Here is a 23,837-nt window from a genome sequence, read left to right on the forward strand (position 1 = left end):
CCCCACAGCTGGTGTTCTGGTGTGGGGTGCTGGGTGGCACCTGGCAGCACTGCCCACACTGCAGGGGAACCCCTGATGCTCCAAGTGATCAGGTGCCCAGGCAAGGCAAGGAATCCCCTGCAGATCTAAAAGTGCAAATGGCACCAAAGTTTCCCTTAAGTCTGTAAAAACAAAACAAAAAAAAACAAACAAACAAAATAAATAAAAAAAAAAAAAGAAAAAAAGAAAAAAAAAAGAAGAAATTGGAGCATCTGCTTTCAGATTCAGGTTCATGACACGACTGCAGCTCATCTTGCAGAGACAGAGCTAAGCAAAGCAGTTCACTTAATAACCCAACAATGCAGTTATCCTAAACAGATATCCTGAATTTCAGTAATTTTCCTGGTACAGGCCTTACCTACAGACAGCTTTTCTTACACCAACATTAAAGTTCTTCTGACTTATTTTACACCCAAGGGAGCTCTGCTGCTCCCAGTCACCATATGCACAGGATTGTTTGCAGCTTGGAGATGTCCAGATTCATTCACTGGATTTTCCATAGAAACTGCTTTTTGCTGCACAGAAATATTGGGTTTCTTTTGCAATGCTGTTCAAAATTCAGGCAGGGGGTGGGGGGAACTGGCACTAATTGCTATGGAACATACAAGGTGTTTTCTAAAGCAGGTTCTTCTCTTCAAATCAGTGCTGGCTGGGGGGAGGGCTGGGGGCTGGATGTGTTGGGTGTTTGTTGTGTTTGGGTTTTTTTGATTTTGTATAATTTAAAAGCCACTGCTCTCTGCTTCACATCTCCCACTTGTGCAAAAGGAATGGCAAAGTCTCCCATGTGTTTCAGAGTCGTTCTGTACAAATTGCAGTGAGATGGACTGAATGTGGTGGGCAGCAGAGAAGGGAACAGAACACAACCTGAGCCTCCTGCTGACCACATCTACCCTTGATCCTTTCCATCCAACCATCACTCACTGCTTCACCTGACACCATGACAAATGTCTCTAGAGATGCATTAACTTTCACCCGTATCTCTTGGCTCTTGATCCATCTGATAGCTGCTTAATGCCTGTGCTGCCACATCTCCTCTTCCAGGGTTTGCTGCAACCTCTGCAGCTAGGGATGGATTTAATTCAAAACATTTTCATGGGGTTTTTCTTTTGCAAACAGAGGAACTTCAGCCTCTCAAATCAGAACAGCAGTTTCTTTTGGCTCCCTAAAGCCATGGAGCAGATAGAGCTGGCTGGCTGATGGGATTTACCTACAGGTTCTCTGAGTTGGAGAGAAACCAGGGGACCCTGCAGGAGCTGGGATGGACATCTCTGACCATGCCTGCCAGCCCCCTGGTAGCTCTGCAGACAGAGGAAGTTTTACCCTAGCTCATACTCCTGCATCTGATGTCTGTGGCTGCTCAGAACTTGTCTATCATCAGTCCAGGCTGCAGACATTGCTGCTGCCTCATCCTGAACACATCAAACACCAAGATCCTCTCCCCATCCCTTGCTCAGGAACTCCTCCCAGCCCAGGCAGGTGTTGCCTTCTGTGCTGGGACAGCAAGGGAAGAGACACTTCAAGAGTTTACTGGGATTTGGAGAAGAGATTGATTGAAATTATTCAACCTGTTACATTCCAGTCTAATGAGATGACCCCAGGTCTGGGAAAAACACGACTTCAAAATGTACTCTGCATTCAGCAGAGAGGCATCTTCATCACAGATAGGGTTTCCCACCCAGTCTGTACCTATTTTAGCTCAACAATACACTGCCTGGGAGCAAACCCCTATCAGAAATTGAAATTTCTCCTAGAGACAAGAGTTCAGTTTGGTCTGAGACCAAAGATATTTCTGACTGCACCCCATGCTTAAAAGAAGACTCCTTGACTTTTTAAAGGAAAAGTCACACACCTTTAAAAGCTCTGGGATATATTTGCTGCTAGGTGGAGAAGATGCTCAGCATGACATGTGTCACCAGCAACACCTCAGTCAAGTTGTGGTTTCCTCACCCTCCCTATTCCAGCAGTCTGGCAGCCCTTCCTGATGGGGATGCCTGGAAAAACTTGGGCATCAGTCCCCTCTGCAGCCATTAACTGTTCAGAGGGAAGGATGAAGTCTTGGTAAGTCCTCCAGCTACTCCAGACAGTGATTCACTCCATGCCAAAAGAGTGAATCCCAGCTGTATCCCAGGCTTGTGGCAGAGGGAACCTTTGGGATAACTAAAATTCATTGGATGGATCTCATAACTAAATGCCAGGAGCACTGAAGAATGCTGCAGTTCTCTCCAGCTCCCACAGGACAAGCTCCATTGGAAGTGATAAATCCAGAGGTTACCACACAAATAAATTACCATGAGACAGCACTGGGATGGCAGCTCCAGGCTGGGGAAATGGGCACATTATTTCTCCCACAGCATCAACCTTCTGTCTGGACTCCACACATGCCCCCTGGTTATGGCAAGGTGTGGCACCCTGAATTCCCAGGGGCTTCCCCAAACTACTTGAAGTCAGAAGATGCTATTTGGAAAATCTCATCCCAGAGGTGTCTGCCAAAGCTTTCTGAAAATGCTGGACCTAAGATAAAGGCTCCACTCTTCCAGTGCAGACATCAGTGTTAAGGACACAGCATCTGCTCACCTCTTTAATGGATTACTTTGCAGTCATTCTGTTCTTTTTTGTCCTTAAAACCTAACCCAGGCTCTTCTGTGCTGGAGACTGGATGAGTGGTTTGGAAATGTCTGTGTGGCAGAAGGTTGGCCAACAGAGAGAGGCAGTGAGCATGAGAGTTGAGGGAGGAAAAAAGGGAAAAAAGATGGACAAGAGGGGACAAAGGGAAAGAGATTACAAAAATGCTTCGTTTTCCCCATTTTCATCTCAGCTGCAGCATGATGCATGGGATTCAGGTTGGATGCCATCACCCCAGCTGTTCCAAGCAGGGCTTGATGAAGGCTCAAATGATGACCTGAAGAGTCAAGTCACTGATTTTACCCTCAGTTCTCCCAAAGGCTGATTGACATCCAGCTGAAGTGGATTGAAGGAAAAAACCAGGAGGGCTTTAGGTGCTCTCAGGAGGGTGGGTACTCTGGGGATGATCTGTCACCAGTTTCATGGTGCATTTTTTCTCATCCCTGGACAGAAGACAGTGAGTCCTACACTTCCTTGAGCTGCAGTGACTTTCTGGCTATGTTTTTCTCTCTGTTTTAAAAGGTGAACAGACAAAAAATTTGCATCCCAGAAATCCTTTTAGGAGTAACACCCCAAGGCAAGGAGGCTCTCACTGTAGATTTCTAGGATGATGAAAAGGTAGATGAAAGACTTAGCAAACAGCTGTGAAAACAGCAAGACAGGCTGTTGCTAATATATTGTCCTGACCAGAGGAATATTTGATCCAGGGGGGACAGGGGACATTGCCATGATGCTGGGGACAGAGGACACTGTGCTCATGGTAAGGACAGGGCAATTTGTGGGATCTCCAAGTAAAGATATTCTGCACACTTTCCATGAACTGCACAGCCAGTGAGCTTGGGCAGAGCTACAGCTACAAAAATAATTTGGCAGGCTTCAAGAGCCCAGATACATGACAGAGAATTTCATGTCCTGCTGTGGATTAGCATGCAATTAACTTGAGAAGGTCCCACAGTGTAACCTGCATGGTGTCCAGGGGAGAAAATAACCCTCTTGGGATTACCAGCAAGTGGCTTGTAATTACCCAGCCACACCACAGCATAATCATCAGCCTCTAATTAAGTGGTCAGTGGTTATCATGCCATTGGAAGACAACTGCAGGGTATCTGTGGAATTTCAAATGCTGTTAACATTGAGGGTTCAGATGAGTAAGAGGTGGAGGAGGAAACAGAAAGGTAAAAAAAAAAACAATTATTCTTCTGCTTATCGTTTTCATAGTGCAATCAACTGGTAGGAAATTAGTGCTGAGTTGAACAGAGAAGGTAAAATTTAGATCTAAACCTTCCCAGAAAAGCTTGAGCAGGGGCATTTATTCACCTCCTCACAGGGACTCAGTGTGAGAAGAAGCAAGAATCCCAAATCCAGCTGTCAGCAGGGTCACTTCTCCATGTCAGGGTGATGACCAACAGCCCTCCAGCTGCAGCCTGGAGACTTCAGAATGAATGGGAACATCCCTCAGAAAAACAAGAATCCTCTCACCTGATAAACCTGCCCTGTTCTGCAGCCAGGATGGTTTCATTGCCAGGGTTGGAGCTGCTATGGGTGTCACTCCGGACACCCCCAATTCTCTTTCGAGCCCACAGAGCCTCATACCAGCACTGCAAGTAGAAAGTTTCTGCTTTTTCAGGTTGGAAAGGCTCTGTGAGAGGAATTTCCTTGGAAAGAATGACTGATGGGAAGACCCAGTGACCTGATCTACAGGAAAAGTGGTGTGATTGGGAAGGAATCATGCCACTGATCACACCCAGCAATGGTGTGGTGGGTGCTGAAGAAGAGGTGGTGGTTCTCATCTTGGAAATATCCATGCTCATCACCTGTGGTTGGAAGGAATCTGTGCTGGGAAATGTCCTGACACACAGCAAACGAGTGAAGGATCAGACCCTACACTTAGAATCATAGAATCATAGAATTGGCTGGGTTGGAAGGGACCTCAGAGATCATCGAGTCCAACCCTTTTACCACCATTGCGGTTGCTAAACCATGGCACTGAGTGCCACATCCAGGCTCTTTTTAAATAGCTCCAGACACGGAGAATCCACTACTTCCCTGGGCAGCCCATTCCAATGCCTGATCACCCTCTCCAGAAAGAAATTCTTTCTAATATCCAACCTAAACCTCCCCTGGCACAACTTGAGACCCTGCCCTCTTGTCTTGTTGAAAGTCGTCTGGCAAAAGAGCCCAACCCCCCCCTGGCTCCAACCTCCTTTCAGGGAGTTGGAGAGAGTGATGAGGTCTCCCCTGAGCCTCCTCTTCTCCAGGCTGAACAGCCCCAGCTCCCTCAGCATCTCCTCATAGGATCTGTGCTCGAGTCCCTTCACCAGCCTGGTTGCCCTCCTTTGGACCTGCTCCAGGACCGCGATATCCTTCCTGAACTGGGGGGCCCAGAACTGGACACAGTACTCGAGGTGTGGCCTCACCACAGGTGGGAAGTCCTGGGAGAACTGGGAACTCAGGAGATGCTTTTGCATCTGTGGCCAATGAAAGCAGAATTTTCCAGGTAGTCTGCAACTGCAAGACCCTGATTTTTCAGCACAAGCTTTTCACTTCCATGTTCCCAGATGAGGATCACACCATGAGGTTTGCTGTCTGACTCCTCTTTGAAAAAAGGATTTGATGCCTTAATAACAAACTCTTCGAGGAATCCAAAGAAGAAGAGAAAGCCTGGTCCCACAGTGAACAGCTGAAAATTCCAAAGCAGACCTAGGAGAAAACTCCAAGTATGAATTAAAATTCAATTTGCAAAGAAACCAGGAATGAAATATGGGGTTAAAATGGAGAATATGGTAAATTCCATTGTATATTAAAGTCAGCTCTATTTCAGGATGTTTACAGGCAGGCTACAGACTTCAATTTTAGTTAGGTCACAAAGTAGAAAATGAAGATATTCCACTAAACAAGAAAATGAATGGTGTGACATTTGTCCTCCAGATCAGTGACAGTTATTTTGGGAGATGAATGAACAGCAAAGCTGATGAAATTTCAAAGATGAAATTTCAGATTCCACAGACAAGAGACAAGCACAAACATAAAACTTCATTCCAGATTTCTAAATTGTTCCATAAATTCCAAGTGGAAAGCATCCAAATGTGCAGACTTAGGCAAGTTATAAATGTTCCTACTCAGAGTGTTTAACTTGCAATATCTCAGCCCCACCAGGCGTGAAAGAGCTGCCAAGGTGTTTTACAAAACCCTTACAACCAGCCAGCCCTAATGCCTGGCACTTGATTAGTAAAATTCCAGCAGGGTTTTACAAAGACCTGAGAAGTTTCTTATAGAAGAGAGACCATAAAGCTAGATCTTGATCTGATGGAGAACAGGCAGCTATGACATAATTACCACACAGGCATTGCTTTTTTAAGTTTTGGTTTTGTTTTGGGGTTTTTTTAAATGTTTCTTAAAAGGATGGATGATTTTGGATATGCTCCTGTCTTCTGGAAAGAGCTGCAAGATGTAATTGTGCCTATAAAGTAAGACCCAGGAGAGAGCTGTCAATTGTGTGACTTCTCCTGTTATCTACTGGAAGCTCTCACAGTAGAAAAACTTCCTAAAAAAAAGAAATCTTAGAAAGAAAAGTAGAATCTTCTGTGATGCTGCTGAACTTCCCACCCAGCTGTGCCAGCAGAGAGGAATCTGAGTGCAGATTTTTATTTTGAAGGCAAACCAGAGCCTGGCTGCCAATGCTATGGAATCCTTCAGGCTGTGGATCAGGAGTTTTATGTGTTAAACTTCAGACAGAGCCCTGGGACTCTGCAGGCAGCTCCAGGAGGGCTCTGGAGCCACCTCTGGTGAGTTTGTACTCATCACCCTCAGCACCTCTGGAGGATGAGATGCTGCATCCTGATGGGAGCAGCCAAATCCTCACCCTTGAGTCCTGAAGCCTCTGCAGTGACCATGAAGGGAGCCTGGGGTATGAATTTGGACTTTTAAACATCTACCAGCATTCAAAAAAATAATGAGGATCTGACTGCAGTGCTGTCACAAAGAGGTCAGCAGGGGGAACAGTGGTCAGGAGATGAATTCATGACAGGAATCCAGACACCACTATGGTTGGTTACTCCTTGTCTGGATATTGCATTCCCTGTGGTCAGGGAGGATTCCTGCTTTAGGTCACATTTTGGAGTTAGGATTTTCCAGCCCCCTGGTTTCCTTCGAGTTACATCCTAACTGCAAGATCTGCCTCCTGCAACCAGCAGATGATTACCACTGTTTATACAATACATTATGTGCTAAATATCTGCAGCTACAAAACATGAAGACTTATAAATATGATTGACCTCAATGTGAAAAACATTCTGGTAAGATGATCTAAGGACTCATCACCCATGGAAATAATTCTCTGTATTCTCCTCTACCAGGGCTTTCCTTTGTTTTATAGAGTAATTGCAGACAATCACTGTCTGCAGTGCCATCATCCCTGCCATTAATTCTGCTTCAGTCTAAATCAAAACTGCTGGAAATGTTTCCTTAATGTCCCTCAGTTATATTGTACAGCTTCTATAAGGGTTTCCTTTAAAGCCCAGACAACATGAGCTTCTGCCTTTCATCCATCAGCCAGTTCCTGAAGTGTGGATGGAGAAGCCTGCACAGAGAACAAGTGAGAGCAGTGAAGTTCCACACAATAAAAAGGGGCCCAGCCAGGCTTAAGTCAGCACATCTCAAGTCAGGACATCTTAAATCAGGACATCTTAAGTCAGGACATCTCAAGTCAGGACATCTCAAGTCAGGACATCTTAAATCAGGACATCTTAAATCAGGACATCTTTTTCTTCAAACCTATGTACCTTTCCAGTATTTTAATCCCAGGAAGCATGCATCTCTCTTTCTTTTCTGGGAGGTTTTCTGGTGTGATGAATCTCTCATCCTCTCCTAAGATGGACCACAGAGAAACCAGACAGAGCTTTGAAACTTCCCTGGGAGACTCTGCCTGCATGGGCTGGGTGTGGGGTTCCTGGGGTCAATGGCTCAGAGGGTCTCCCTCATCTGGACTGCTGATATTTATATGAATATATACATATACATATATATATATGAAGGTTAGGTTCCTGACCTGCTGCTGCCTGCTGGGAGGCAGAGCCACTGATGAGCAAAATCTGTGTCCTGCCTTCCATCTCCTCACAGTGTGAGCCCCTGGACTGATGCAGGCAGAGTTAGAGGGACCCCAGCTCTGCTCGCACCTCCCATGGGGTCTGCACCATGATCCATCTTCTCAGGGCAGGAGCTGGTTCAGCATGCTTTGCTTTTTTTTCCTCAACACATTTCCCATTACCTTTGCATTCCAGTGCAAGCAAAATAAAATGCAAAGTCTGCCTAAGCAGGCAGGAACCAACTGCTGAGATGCTTCCTTGGATTCTGCTGTTCCAAGGTCCTACCAAAAGTAAATGCTGTTCATCCAAATGGGCTGGGACAGACTGGGAGGGCTCTGAGCCAGCAGAACAATACAATTCCTATGGAGATCCTCTGGACCAATCTGTCAGAAAATAGCAACAGTAGGACTATGATATGGAAAAAAAAAAGTCCATCTTTAACATTTCCTCCTTTGTTTTCAAGCAGTAAGGTATATACCCAGAATATCTGGCAGGAGGCACTTGGTCAAACGTTTGTAACAGCAACAAAGAGAAACTTCACGTGCAAGAAAACTTGTCTAAATACCTCTGATTTTCATCTTCATAACTGCAGTGGGCTAGCAGGTATTTCAGAGAAAAACCAAACCTCCAGAATAACCAAACCTCAAATAAACAAAGCCCAAACTCCTACGGAACATGGGGAGTTATACCTGAGCAAAATCTGAATAAGGGTTCCAATGGGTGAGATAAGAAGCTGCTCCCAGGATGAAGATAAACATCTGGCACGATGCTGCACCAGCTCCACCTCTGACCCCAAATGTATCTGCCAAACTTTTTCAGAACAGTCTCCTAAATGTCTCTGCACTCAGGGTATACCTACTAGAAGTCAGATTATAATATTATTTAATATTAATCTCAAAGACCTAAAACCTAAAATACCCCAAATGCATTGAATCCAACACCAGGGTAGGTGTCATTATTTACTTTTTAAGTACCTGTCAGGTGCTGGCAATGTTCTCAAAACATGAATCAGGACAGAGCTATTTTATTTTCAGTGGAAATGCCTGAACCTCATTTAATCTGTTTCAGCTTTTGACCTGTCAGAACCCATATGGGATGAAGCACTGAGCGAATTACAGAGCAACAGCAACTTCTGCTGTGCCCTAATTATTGATTAAAGCAGAAAGCAAATCTTTTTCACAGCCCAGACTCAAGTGAAATGCTTTGCCTGGTCAGAAGAACAGCAAGTTCAGTGCCTGCTTCTCTGCAGTGTTGCTGCTATGGATATTACCCAACTGTGACCTGAAAGTGAAAACAGCTATAAACACACATGAATCATCATCTTAGATGATTTTTAGCCAAGTTCAGACAGGTAACCTGGACTGCTATGCTGTTTTTACCTTACTATCCCATGTCAGAAAGCCTAATTGAGGTAAGGAAGTGCCTGTGTGTGGGTTTTAAGATGGTTCTGTTCCTCTAACACACAAATAAAACGAAAACAAACCTCATTCCCATAAAAAGATTAATAGTGCAGGCTGACAAAAAAACCCCACATGTGTTTATTCTTGCCATTCATGTTCTGAAAAGGCGTTTTCCTGACACAAAACCCATTTTCACCCCTGTTCTGGTTTTGCAGCATAGTAGCAGTGATGTTTAAGCCTGTTGGACACCACCTCAAGAACTATGCTGCAAATCAGGTGAGCATCCCACTGCTGGCTGCAGCCACAGCCCCTGACACCAAGGGCTGAAGAAAGAAGGGAAAGCCTTTGGCATCAGGTTAAAGATCAAAAAAACCACATTGCTTTGTCATTTTAAAAAGAACTTACTTGGACGTTTTGCTCTGAAAGAATAAATCAATGGAGGGTTCAACTTCAGAAGCCAATTTGGAACAAAAGGCAATGTAAAACCATCAAGCTGTCCCAGGGGCCTCACAAAGCTCATTTGCATCTTGTCTGTATCCTCTGCAGAAGAGAAGCTAATGAAGCACTTGCCAGCTATTAGTAGGTGCTAATGAGATCCCTGCTATTGCCAGCTCAGGATGAGCACAGCAAAACTTCTCGCAGAGAGGTGGGAGATGGGATCCAGACAATCAAGGAGTCCTCCTGGAGAGGCTTCTCCTCTGGCTTCCACTAATTCAAGCCTCTTCTCTGATTTTTTTTTTTTTTTTTTTTTTTTTTTTCAAAGGCTCTTTTTGCAGCCACCATTTGTGGTGGTCCAAAAGGCCAGCAGGGAGGCAGGGTGGGTCACACAGAGGGTCACAGTGGCCAATTTCTTGACACTGTGACTGCAGCTCCTTGCAGGGCAGTCCTTACCTGGCCAGGTCCCCACTGATGCTGGGATGCTGGCTGAATATGGACCTGGAAAAATTAACCTGCTCTGAACAAAAGGAGCTCGTGATGTCTATAAGCAAGGAGACCTAAAGGCTGCAGGAACTGGAAACCAGAAGTTGGGAAGAGCTGGGTGCAAGGGCTCTGGGGTATTTACACCACTGAATATGAGGTTAAAGGATCAGTCACTGTCGTTAGACACAACCCAACAAGGCTGTCCCAGTCCCTGGGAGGGACAGGAGCATCTCTGTGTCTGGAAGCAGATTTAGCCCATACCCTGCATGGCACTGGGGCATGGGAAGCCCTGCCAGCAGCAACCAGCAGCAGGATCTCTGGGGCTCCGGGCTCATCCAGCCCTCTGGGGGTGCTCTGACCCCAAACCAGACTCCAAACACCCTCATCTGGAAGTGCTGCTTGGCTTAGCCACTGGGAACTGAAACACAGCCTTCCCTTAGGACTGAGGTTCCCTGCAGCCTGTGCTGTGATGTCCCCAGTTGGTACAGAGAGACTCAGACACTCCTCCCCAGAGCCCTGGGAAAAAGGACATTTCTTGCCCTGCCACAACACGGTCCCTCGTGAGACAGTGATGCCAGCAGGAGCAGCTTGTCCACCCAGACTGTTGTCACACAACACAACCACATACCCTTGTGCCTTCTTGGCATTTTGCACGAAAAAGAGCAAGCAACATTCAGTTCAACCAGAAACGAAAGCGAGCCTCTTCTAACCAAGGGGGAAACAACAAGAGCCCCAGTTCTCCTCTTGGACACCGTCACAGCTCCTCTTGGGGCCAAGCAGAGCTGGGAGTGCACAAGACAGGAAGAGGGCTCTTGGAGAACAGAAGAACCTGCTTTAAGGACACAACACAGAGCTCCAACAACCAGGGAGAGAGAGAAGTAGAAAGAGACATACTGGAGAAGCTGACCATTGCGAAATGCTGACACCGGTCTCCTGTGAATTCGATCGACACCTATCGGAAAGAAAGAAAACCAGAAAGAGAGAAACAAGATAGCCAAAATGACATCCAACCAGATGGAACTGAGGCCCCTGCTGATCCCTTCCGTGGCTCCTATCCATCTGCTTTCAGCCTTCTCCCTTACCTGCATCCCTAAGCCCTAGCCCAAAGCTGACACCAAGAGCCATCCCTGACTAGACCACTCTGCATCCACTGTTGTGCCCGGGAGGTTTTAAGTAGTGTGGTGCAATTTTTTGTCTTCAAACATACTTTGCTTAGGATTCTGGCATGTACAATCGCAAAGGCAGTTTCTCCAAACATCTCTGTCCGAAGAATCCGTTTGGACATCTGGAGGGGGAAAAGGGGAGAAATCACAGAACATGTCTGGCACCGTTCTTGAGGCTAAGGTCAGAAACAAAAAAGTGCATTGTGATGAATGGAAAAAATAAAGGTTTCACGGGTGTATTTACTCTTCCCTTTTGCATTGCCTAGGCACCTGCAACATCAGCATTCCAGCTCTGCTCTTGGGCCAGGATCTCCAAGCAGCCAGCCAAGCCCCTCCTTTCCTCCTCTGCCTGCTTCCTTCCTTCTCACCTGTTAGCAGCACCAGCTGGCAGCAAGATCCAGATGGGCTGGATGCTACTTTCAGAGCCTCTCCTTGGAGCTGCTATCTAGACAAGACTGGCAAGAAGCACTAAAGAGAGGTGAGGAGCTGCTCAGGCACCAGCGAGCGCTGCCTGGGGCGGCCCAGAAGCACCCAGAGGATGCTCCAGGGGAAAGGGTTACGTTGGAGTTAGAGGGAAAGCATCTGCAGAGTCTCTGTGTTAACAGAGAGAAAGGGACAGAGAGGAAAAGCTGAACCCAAGAGGTCTCCCATTCTGTCCAGCAGCAAGGCTCTGGGGGTGTCCCCAACCAGTGGGATGTGCTGGGACTCCAGCTCCTGGGCACTGGTTATGGGTTAGCAGGATGCTGCAGGGGTGGGGATGTGGGGAGGTGGCACCAGGCACATGTGTGCCAGCTCAGGGGCAAGCTCCCTGGAGCAGGTTCCAGGCTAAGCCACGTTTGAGGAGCACAGGAAGGTGGGCAGGGGTGCCTCAGGAGCTGCTCGACTGTACCCAGGGGACAGTGAAGCTGGGAGGCAACTGAGCTCAGCTGATGGTGGCCAAAGCCTCCTCCTTCAGGCACTTCAGCTCTCTCCCTTGCTTCACATCTTTTCTTCTGGAGAATCCCTCAGTGTTATGCCTGGATTTCCTGACGTTCCACCTTCTTACCTGCCTGGCCCACAGCTCCCTCCCTAACTGACCTCTCCCTCCCTCTGAGCTCCGGAGGGTTTTATCTTTACACCTTGCACCTTAACATCTGGTTTCCAGCAGGGCTCCCAGACATCAGACCTTCCTCCATCTCAGCTGCAGCATCCCCTCAGTGTTTGGCAGGTCCTGGCTGCTCAAAAAAGAAGGGACTGAAAGGCACCTCAGCAAAAGGGACAAGGACCAGAGGCCTGAGAGTGAGGGCAATGGTTTGGCCATTGCAGAGGAGAGCAAGGAGCTGCAGGCAGTGTTCAGCCTGGTCCTGACCTCTGCATATTCTGGGGTGGAGTGAGGAAACTCCAGGTCCAGGTCCCACTGGGGACTCATTGAGTGGGTGCTGCAGATCTGCCTCCTTTGTGCCTCCCAAAGGCCCAGCAACAGCTGTGGACACAGCAAAGGGGCTGAGGAAGGGATGTCTTTGATGTTGAAGATGACCAAAGCTTTACAGCAGCCACAAAGCTTCTTGGCAGAAGAGTTCTGTGCTGCTGCTCAAGGGCTCCAGCAGCATTTTGGGGTTCTTTGACAGGCTCTGTTCAGGTGGCAGGCTGGAGATTTCAGTTCCCAGGGGGCAATGAGAGAGTCAAGAGTGGAGATGAATTCCTGGTCCCTCTACTTAAGGGAACGCAGATTTTTTTTTCTGCAGCTATTTAGTTCTCTTGGGGGCAAGGAGTAGAGAATTAGAGAAGGCTTTCTTATGTGTTATGGACCAGAAAACCTCAGGTTTTCAGTATTTTTCCCTCCTCATGGACATGCCCATGGGCCAGCAGGTGGGAATCACACTGTGTGTGGGAGCACAGACCAGGGGGACACCAGGGGGACATGGACAGACCTGCCAGGACACCCCCCAGCTGAAGGGCGCTCCTCTCCAAACAGGAGAGATGAGATTAAGCTGAGCTCTGAGGAAGGACCTGAGGAGGCACAAGGGGTAAAGATGTCCCAGTGTGACAATGACATGGCTGCTTGTCATCCCCCCCATGCCTGGAGACCTGAATTAAGTGCTCCTGGGGGGAAGGCTGAGACATTTGCTTGCAATCCAGCAGTGCCACAGGCTCCTCAAGGAGCCATCCAGCTGTGGGACAACCTCTGGGACTCCCGAGGGAAGCAGAGCCTCAGTGCTGGATGCTGGATCCCTCCAGAGGGACTACCAGCTATTCCTCTGAATCCAAAGGGATCCAAGGAGAAGATAGGGCCTATAAAAGGCCTGCATGACCTTTCCATCTCCTGGCCTCTACCTCAACACCTCCACAGCTCCAAAGCTGTCCATCTTTTCCATTATTTATTCCCCAGTTTTCCAAGGCAGGATGCCCCATGTCCAGGGGACATTCCTTCTGCTGGCTCTCCCATGGGAGGAAAGCCTTGGATGACTGACACAGCTTTGGCACTGGATTTCAAGATGGTTTTTCTCCAGTTTTGGTAGGTTTTTGGGTAGGTCTGCACTGAGTAAAAAGCTGGTGCAGCCTCACTGCCCGTGACCAAACCTTTTTTCTGTGCTACACAGCACCTGGGGTTTGGGATCTGTGCTGATGTGGGGGTGTGCTGGTTGTTTGGGCATCTCAAACTGCGTTGGGGAGGACTTTGGGGCAAGGCTCTGTACGAGGCTTCAATTGAACTCCACAGTCAAACACTGAAGTTTCTCAGGATCCAAATCACTTTTGAAATGGGAAATTTGGCTCCCTGGTCAGGGAAAAAAAATGGAAAAAAAAAAATCTTTTGAAAAATTCAGCCCCTTTTCTACATTCTTGGACATTCTTCTTGGAGCACAGGCAAGGCAGACATAGCAGGAATGTCATTTCAGTACAAGGAGCCCAGCCAGCTCACGACGAAAGCACAGCTCAAGGCTTTACCATCAGTTTTTTACCCCCAAAACTTTCCCTATGATGAAGCAAAGGAAGAGGGTGCTGGGAAATGGAGGAAGGAAGATGCTGCTGGCAACCAAAGAGCACAACCCTGAGGCAGCTGGGTGATGCAGGACAGCCCTAGGGAAGCTTTCCAGAAACCTTTTAAGAAGGTTGCACTGAGGGTTTGAACAAGGCATCCAAAACAGGGAGGTGTCTTCCAAGCCCTGGTGTGGCTTATTCATGACCACTGAACTTATTCCCAGTCTTCCAGGATATCCAGTTTACCTTGCAGCATGCTGCCCTTTTGTCTGGGACTGGAGATTGTCCAAAGGGCCTCAGAGGTGCTGCTGAACAAAGCAAATGGCTTCCCCACCTCCAAAAAAAGAGGGGAAAACTGTCTCAGGTGCACAAGACATCAGTGCAGGCTGGAACTCCAGTGGGGACCGATGCTGCAGGCCATTAGGGAAAGGCTGAAAATCCCCTGAAAAGTGGGGGAAGGAAATAAAAAACCCAGCACCAAGGTCTTGGGTGAAAGAAGTGAAAAAACAAACCAGAAAGTGGCAAAGCAGCTGTGATGCTGTGACAGCCACCAGGGAGCCCATCTCCAGCTCTCTGCAGTCAGCCCAACCGTTGGGGGGGGAGCAGAACTCTCCAGACAAGGCAGGAACAAAACTCTCTTCTCTGTGTCTAGGACAGCTCAGGCTTTTATCTTCAGTTACAAGGGAATCAGCAGGCCAGAAGAGTGGCAGAAAAGAAGCTCTTCTGAAGATGAGCACCTTCTGTCACCTCCCAAGATAGCACAGAAGCTGTCAAAACACATTGGGTGTTCCCTGTCCCTGGGTGCTGGATTCCTCAGCATCAACTGCCAGCAACAGTGACCAGGAGACCTTGGGAAGCAGTGCTCATAGTTCCTTCATTTTTAGCTTCTAGGATGATGAAGAGGAAGGGTGATTTATTACTATGGCCCCTGATGTGACTTCAGGAGGGGAATTTCCAGAGCGAGTGGCACAGGAGTCTCCCAGTCTGGGCAGGAAGAGAAATGGAAAACTCCCCCTCTGATGCAGAATCTACTTCTGGGGCAGCAATTCCTCAACTGGCCTAAACATATTTAATTTTCATATACCTGAAAAATAAAGCCTCCCTAAAGATGAGAGCCAGGAGGTGGCCTTTGATCATTCCCACCATTCCTGCTCATTTTAGCCTAGCTGAGAGGTTTCAATGGAATTCTTCCTTCTTCTGAAAGCTCTTGGAGGAGCTACACAGATGGTGGGCTATTGCTGCAAATATTCCTTTTGGGTTTTCTGGCCCACTCACTGGTGTCACGGGGGCCAAACATGTCTCTTCCCAAAGGAAGGAAGCCAGGGAGCAGACAAAGCTTTGGCTGTCAGGAGCATCCTGGAAAACTGCACCCATCCTGCGTTGCAGGTGGCACCTTTTGCCCTCTCTGGCCCCTGTGGAGAAGCTCCAAGACTTAACCCTGCTCAACTCCATCCCTCTTGCCTACCAGGAGCATGAAAATTAAAAAAAAACCCAAACAATTACATCTGAAAAATGCTACTTGCAAATGCCATCAATGAAACTGGTCAGGGAATTTTTCTTTCCAGATTCTATTGTTGCTGGGAAAGTGTTCAGTTCTTTCAGTTTTGACCCAGCTTCCTCAGGGACTTTTTAAGTTTATTTTTTTTTACCCCCTTTCAAAATCATCCACAAAGTTCTGCTCTGAGTTCAGAATGAATTACAGTTAAATGATTATATGGTAAAAAAATAATGCAGTAATATGACCAGCCAATAAAGCATCTCAAGAAGTACAAACAAAATTGGTTTGAATAACCCATTTTTATGTTGTTTGCAGAGCACTTCTTTGTGAAAATGGGAGAAACTTTGACCCCTTTGCACTTCCATTGGGGTAGAGCAATAATTATTTTTCATTATTACTAGCTAGTATTAATTCAATAATATAATTATCAATTTTTCCTGCTGGAAAGCAAAACTTTTTCTGCCAGCTGTTTGATCTCAATCTTGCAAGGGTTGGCACTTTTCCCATTGCTCTCCCAGATCTTAATTAAACATCTGCCCAAATCCAGCAGCTCTCAGAATGCCACCCCGTGTACAGAAGAATGTGAATGAGCAGGTGCTTCAAAATCATGGGATAAGGAGGAGGCTGTAGCAGAAGGACACAATGCACTGAAATAAGCAAATGAAGACATGTTTCAAGCATGTGCTATTTGTGTGAAGGGCTGAAGGAGAAGACAGTTCTGTCATTGTCCCCTGACCAGTCCCAGATGATTGAGAGCCACAAAAGCTTGGACTCCACAAAACTGCTGATGGGAGAAAAGAAAGCAACCAGAATAAATGCAGAGGCTCATCCAGAGCAGCTAACCAAGGCATGTTTGCTGATAGGAAAGTCCAAACTGCAGGGCCACCCATTTTGGGGCTCAGTGCAGGTACCCCACCCGAGGTGGTGGGATGCTCAGCAGGATCAGCACCACTGAGCATCACTGCTTCCACCCCTCGTGTGTTACATGGCATTGAAAAAGGATGCCTTGAACAGGGTGCAGAGATAGACAGGACCCAAGAGGATACCTTCATCTCATCCCTTGAGATATACAGCCATGTAAACCCAAGGAATGGTCCTGGTGGTGTCAGGAGATTGGGGTAGGATGTGAGCTTTTCACCCCAGCTCAACGCTCTGGGTTCTTCTATTCCCAAAGATGTTGCAACATCTCCCCCAAAATGCTCATTAAAGCCACATAAATGCTCATAAACAAAGGGCCATGGCTGTGGGGCTGCAAGGTGCCATTGTGCTGCCCACATCAGCAGAGTCCCTGAGGGATGGCACGGGTCCTGCCACTACAGGAGGGCTGAGCAAGGGTGACAACACCCATAGGGTGGTCTCACCCCTTTGGAGGTGCCCTGAAAAAGCACAGGGGAGCTGGGCAATGTGGCTCAACCTTCAGAATGATCTTCTTCCCTTTCCGGGAAAAAAAATCTACAGAAAACAATCTACTCAGAGGCTTCTGGAAGGATCTACATACAATATATGTTAAATATTAATTGACCTCTTCTCTTTTTCTTTTAGTTTTTATTCTCTCCTTGACTTTCCCTTTTTGTTTGAGTTCCTCCAAGCCTTTTGACCCTCACTCTCACCAAATGCAAAGCTTGCAGCCCCAAACTCAGAGGCTTCTTTTTTTGTCTGACTTTATTTGTCAGCATCTGTAAATCCTTCAGCCTGACTCTTGCAAGAACAACAGGTCCAACATGACATAGAAATATTGCTCTAGAAAGCATTTTAAGTCTTCTAATCCCATCCAATTTAGGATGGTACCAGCCCAGGGTACCAGCCCAGGGTACCAGCCACCACATCAACCAGATTTCACTGGGCAGAGGGTTCTGCAGTGAGAAGTTTTGGTTTTGGTTCTTTTGTTGGCTGGGAAGACCTCAACTTTAGATAACACAGCCCCAAGAACCTAAACTGGGGAAAAGAGTATTTCTCTTTGTGATCCATGTTTAGCCCAGCCCTGTGGGTCCCAGCAATGCAAGATTCAGAGCAACCTCAAACTGCTCCAAGTTGTACCAAGAACTTATCAGACTTCAGGACAGAGGCAGACCCCAGAGCAGAGGCTCTTGGCCCATCCCAGGCTCTATTTTAGCTTGACACAACCAACCAGGCACCCGTGTTCCAGCCTAATTCCAGGCCTTGAGAGCTGCTTGTGTGCATCCCCTCTGTAGGATCTCCATTTGCTCTGCTCAAACTTGCAACTTCTCTATGGTGAATGGGGAGAAACCAAGCCCAAATTCTAAGGCCTTGTGGATCAAAATGGTCTGGAGAAGGGCTGAGAAATTCTTCCTGTCAGCAGGAGCCTGGGGCTTTTTAAATTACTGGGGCTGTTGAGGAAATTCTGTTTGTGTGTGCTCAGTCATTTCCTGGGTTTAAGCTGAAATTCACAGAATATCTGAGGGGGATTCCACTTTACTCAGTTTAGCTTCCAGGTTGTCTGTTTGCAGTCACAAAATCAGCACAGATTGTTTCATGCTCAGGTTTCCATTGACACCAGCATGTGTAGAACTTCCTTCAAATTAAGGACAAAATTATGCAAGTACACAATCCAAAAAAAAAAAAAAAAAGAAAAAGAGACAATTTCTGGAGCAGCTCCAAGTCTGTTCTGGGCTCTTCTGTGGTGAAGAAAATGTCCTGTTCAAGATGGAGGTGAAATGTATTGAAAAGGCATGGAGGAGGTGGTGTTACAGGCAAACAACTTGTTGCCTGGAATTTAAAGGACCAGAAGGGAAACATTTCTGAGAAGCTTGCCTAAAAAAATAGTCATAAAAGACCAGCTGCCAATTTAGGGCATATCTATATCAAGCATGAGCCACTTAAGAAGAAATCATTTGAAAATTCAGCTGCTCTTTTTCCTCCAGAGTGGGTGCCAGTGGTAACATCTCCAGGAATTCTGGACAGCCATGAACCATGAAATCCCCTACAGCAGCTGATGACAGGATGGTGGCAGGTAGACAACAAGAACACCCCAAATTTCTGGTAACTGGTACTGGAAACAGTGGTAACATCCCATGGGAATCTCCTTAACATCCTGGTGAAGGAGGACTTGAAGCTGGCCCGTGGTGGCAGAAAACCCCCAAGGTCTCAGAAGAGCAAAGTGGGAAGAGTAAACAGACATTTCTTGTGCTCATGTGGCTCCTGCTTGATCTCCAAGGCACTGGAAGAAGTTGGACCCAGCTCTTCCACACTCAGATCTCAGAGAGATGGGATGGGATGGGATGGGATGGGATGGGATGGGATGGGATGGGATGGGATGGGATGGGATGGAGGTCCAAGGCTGCCTCCCACATTACAGGGTTCAGAATTCCAGGTCAAAGCCTGGATTTCTGCCTCCTCCAGTTTCTCTCCAGGAGATGTATCTCTGAATCCTGGACAATCCAAGCAAGCAGATCTTCCTGTCTTGTTACAATGAGGAAGCTTTGAAACATTTCAGCATTTTGCTGGTTCAGAGACAGGCTGTTTATCCATCACCAGTCCTCCCCAAGAATTCTCCACGTTATTGAAAAGCCATTTTATGGTAAATACTGTGTTTCAGTTTGGATGTTTCTGCATTTCTCATTACATGAACTTCTGGAGTCCAGAAACTCTACAAGTCACACCGCTTCAAATGTCAGGATTTCTTATCTTCAGTCTATAATTTAATGATAAAAATACTGAAGAGAATGAACATCCAGATACTTGCTCAAGCAGTAAGATCAGAAATCACTGTACTGTGTGGAAGGCTCTTGGGTCCCCTGGGTTCTGTTAACCCAGAATCAGCTTTTCTGGCAGGTGAACAGTGCTGGTGCAGACCTCCAGATCACCTCTTTTGCTTAACACTTTGCCATCCACACCCATTCAATTCCCACCTGGTTTTAGCAATCTGTATCTTGGGGCTCATCAGAAAAGGAAATCATTTTACCATCTGCAAGGAAGGAATGAAGGCTTCCCAAATGATATGAAATAATTAGGTCTGCATAAAAACTTAATGGAATCCAGCTCTGAGCTTCCCCTCTCTTCATCAGCTATTGGAGCAGCTTGGTTTTGAAGGCAGATTGTTTCTTCATGAGCCTGAAAATAGGTTGGTTAAAAAGGGTCTGTCTGCTGGAGACACTTGATAACCCCCCATGTCTCCTTCCTTAGGGAAAATGGAGCCTTCCATTACAGCTCTGAATGGCCAGAGTTCAGGTAACTCTTCCTGGGATTAGAAATCCATCCAATTTGAAAAGTCTTGATCCGGATTCAAGTTCTTCCCAGAAAAGGAGCCTTTGAGATCCACACTTTTTGACACCAGCAGGTTGCTTCCAGGTAGAGCCAGGGATTCACACACTTCTGCAGGCTGCAGGAGTTGAGCCCTCCCAGCATGGAAGGCTGGGACTGCTGGGGCTTCCTGAGGCTGCATCCCCATCCCATGGAGGGACAGGACTGGATTGCCCCACATTCCCAATGGGGAAACACTGGAAGGTGAACTTACAGGGAAACCAAGAAGCCAGAGACAACCAGAAACAACCAGAAAACACCCACCCTACAGCACAGGGCTGTGGCATACAGGGGCTGCTCTGACTTCACATAGAAATATGGAATACCCAGCATCTGGGTTCTGTTCCTTCATGGCTGAAAGGGGCAAGTCTGGGAGATGTTGTTCATCCTGTGTCCTTCCCTATGGCTCCATCACTGCTGATCAGACTGCACTTCCTTCCAGGGCCCAGTAGGCTTTGGAGTTGAAACTGGGAGATGCTACTGGGCTTTCTGACTGTTTGAACCAGAGGTGAAAAGGTCTCACATCCGTATTCCACATCCCTTGGACTGTGCAGCCAACTTTAACATCTCTAAGAAATTTTGCTTTAAGGATAACTTGACTTTTTTTTTTAAGGGTTTTAACACAGGGAAAAACAAAACAAGGGGAAAACCCCACAAAATGGCACAGAGTGGTGAAGAGCTGTGTTGCTAAACCTGCCTGTCGGTCTCGTGAGGTCCAGACAAGATAGGGAAGAGGGCTCAGCAAGGGACTCCCCCAGTCATGGGGTTGGGTGTGCTCAGTGGGGAAGGCCACATCAGAAGGGGACATCTGACCTAGCTCAGGGAGAGCAAAAAGGCACAAACCTCCCCTGAAGCTGCAGAGAAGAAAGGGAAGAAAGGGAAAGGGACAGCTGGGACAAAGACCTCTCAGAGGAAAAGTCAGGAAAAGTGAAGAGAGGCACTCACACAAAAAAAGAAAAACGTGAACCTCCCCACTTCCCACCCCCTCTTCTCTGAACCTCCACAGCTCACACTGCAGTTGCCAGGAGGAATTTCAGGGCTACCCTCCTCTGGCAGCTGCACAGAGGTCTCCTCTCCCCAGCCAAGTCATTTCCACACTGACACAAGAGCTGGAGTCACTTACTTGCACGACAGCTGATTAATCCCTCGATGTAGTAGCATACCCCACCATTGACAACAATAAGATTGGCTGTTTCGTTGCATTTTCTAGCATGCCCGGACCAGGAGGAGAGGGTTTGTGGTTCTGCAGGGAAAAAAAAAACAAACAAAAAAAACACACAAAAAGGATACACCATTATTTCCTTCATTGGGCAATTCTGTTTCTTCAGGTGATTTTTCAACCAGTTCATTGTCAAAAGTAGAAACCCAGGAGTGCAAACCTCAGCCTGTGCCTTTACCCCACTTTCCCCTCTCTGATCCTGGGGCTGCAATTTGACCTTCCTTTCCCAGAAAAGTGGCAATGTGCAGGGGAGGGCATTGAGGACACACCTTCCTGCTCAGCAGCCCAACATGTCAGGACAAAATCATCTATTCTGGCAAGCTGGAGGGAAAAGGGCCCTTTCCCACCTCTCCTTACACAACAGAGCCCTGCACCAGCAGGCAGGAGGTCAGGAAGAATGTCTGCAGGGGCATGGAGTCCTGGGGACATGATGAGGAGGCCTGATTTGCTTCCTGAGATCGGGTCAGGATCCAGGGATGCTGCAGGGAACGTGCATTGCTCCACATCTTTGGGAGGAAAAAAGTTTTCGGAGCCAGGAAGCAAGTGCCCTCATTGACCCCAAAACGGGTCAAGCACAAGCAAGAACAGCTCCATCTCTCCCTTGCCCTCTTTCTGAGAATTCCTCTGTCTTGCCTCAAGAGACAAAGAGAAGTTCATCAGCAGAAGTTCATCAGCCCCAGTTTGTTCTAAGAGGGAGGCAGCCAGCAAAGCTCCAGTGTCCTGGGACACGGATCATAGAATCATGGAATGGTTTGGGTTGGAAGTGACCTTAAAGCTCATCCAGTTTCAACCCCCCTGTATAGGCAGGAACACCTCCCACTAGATCAGGTTTGCCCAAGGCCCCATCCAACCTGGGCTGAGACACTGCCAGGGATGGGGCAGACACAAATTCCTTGGCCAACCTGTTCCAGCATCTCACCACCCTCACAGGAAAGAATTTCTTCCTAACCTAGATCTCCCCTCTTCAAGTCCTAAGTCATTTCCCTTGTCTTCTCATGTCCAAAGCCCTCCCCCAGCTTTCTTGGAGCCCCTTCAGATATTGGAAGGTTGCTCTGAGCTCACCTGGGAGCCTCCTCTTCTCCAGGCTGAAGAACCCCAATCCTCAGCCTGGCTTCCCAGGGAGCTGCTCAGCCCTCTGAGCATTTCAGTGCCTCCGCTGGACACCTTCCAGGAGCTCTGTGTCCTTCTGATGTTGGAGACTCCAGAACTGGACCCAGTATGGACACAGAGCTCCAGGTGGGGTCTGACCAGAGCAGGGTAAAGGAGGGAAATCACCTCCTCCACTGCTCTCTGTGCTGCTTTTCATGCAGCCCAGGACACGGTTGGTTGCTGGGCTTTTTCTGGAGAAAGATTTCCAGCCGTGTAAGGTACAAACCAAACTGATGGTGCTCTGCAGAATTTCACTGCAATTCCTGTCTCTGAATGACTCAGATGGACCAGGGAGCCTATAGAGGCAAGACAACAACAAAGAAAGGGAAAAACCTTTTGTTAGAGCAAGGGCTGCAGGTTATAGGAGCAGCTCAGCTTTGGGAAATGCAGACCCATCATCACATCACTGAAAGAAGGGCTGGGCAACCAAAAGCATCTGCTTCTTCCAACTGAATACTTAATCTCATTAAAAAGAGTTTCCCTTCCTGGACTACCCACCTTGCTTATACCCCAACACAGCTGATTCTCCAGCAGTGGGGCTATACCTACTTTCCAGCCCTTTTTATGAAGGTTTCTGAGGAGACAACCCTCTTCCATCCTGGTTTCCAAAGCCTCACGGAGAGGTTAGTGACTTCACACCAGACATTGCCACAGGATTCAAGGATAAAGGCTGGAGCTAGAGCCCCAGGCAGGAGCTAGTCAGAACCACAGGAGAAGCAGCAGGCTTGCCAGAGCCTGCCTTGGGGCAGAGGGAGTGGGAGCTGCTCCCCACACCTCAGGCAGCCCCTCTGCCCATCCTGCTGGACACTGCCATGGCTGAGGGTCCTGCAGCCCCCACCTCCAGGGCTGAGATCCCTGGTGGCACAGTCTGGCCACCACCCAGTGCCACTGGAGCTGGGCAGGCTCTGAGAGGGAAGGAGGGCTCCCAGCATCCCGGGAAGCTTCACCCATCTGGGTGATGTTGGAGCTTGTCCTGGCTCTGTTGTTTGCAGGAGGGATTCAGACTCTGTGGGTTCTGTGCCTTTCTGAAGGAGGAGCTGGCTCAGCAGGCTCTGCACTTCTTACCTGCACACAGCTCCAGGCACTTTCCTTGTTCATTTTGCAGGAACCAAAGTGGTGTCCAAGCCCATTGTCTTCTGTTCCCCATAGGGAAGCCAACGCCTTCCAGTGTCTGGCAGAGCAGGGGCTGTGCACCAAGCAGAGCTATTTCTACACTTTGCCTTGAATAACCATTGCCTCTGGGGTTGTCTTTTCACAGCTAGCCAGGGCAGAGCAAGCTGTCCCAAAGTGCTCTGCAAACCAGACATGGCAAATACTTTAGGAAGACTGAAAATGCACATGGCCCTGGGACAACAAAGAGCTGCTCCCCTTGCAGGATATGGAATGCCAGCCAGCTGGGAGCCAAATGTGCAGAGCACTGTGCACACCCTGGAGTCTGTGCTGGGGGCTAGGACAGAGGATGGTTTGACCAAGCCACCAAAAGAAGTCCTTGTGGAAAAAAAAAAAAAGAAAAAACAGGTATGA

General features: G+C 47.7%; 1 protein-coding gene across 1 annotated transcript in view; it reads right to left on the reverse strand.

Annotated features, from left to right (window-relative positions):
• NRG2 (neuregulin 2) overlaps positions 1-23,837 on the reverse strand; it is a 173,951-nt gene that overhangs the window by 13,118 nt on the left and 136,996 nt on the right. Inside the window, 2 exon segments of the mRNA XM_030459037.1 lie at positions 10,961-11,018; positions 21,073-21,188. Coding sequence (XP_030314897.1) covers positions 10,961-11,018; positions 21,073-21,188 — 174 coding nt within the window.

This window comes from Calypte anna, chromosome 13 (genome assembly GCF_003957555.1).
Source record: "Calypte anna isolate BGI_N300 chromosome 13, bCalAnn1_v1.p, whole genome shotgun sequence".
NCBI lineage: Eukaryota > Metazoa > Chordata > Aves > Apodiformes > Trochilidae > Calypte > Calypte anna.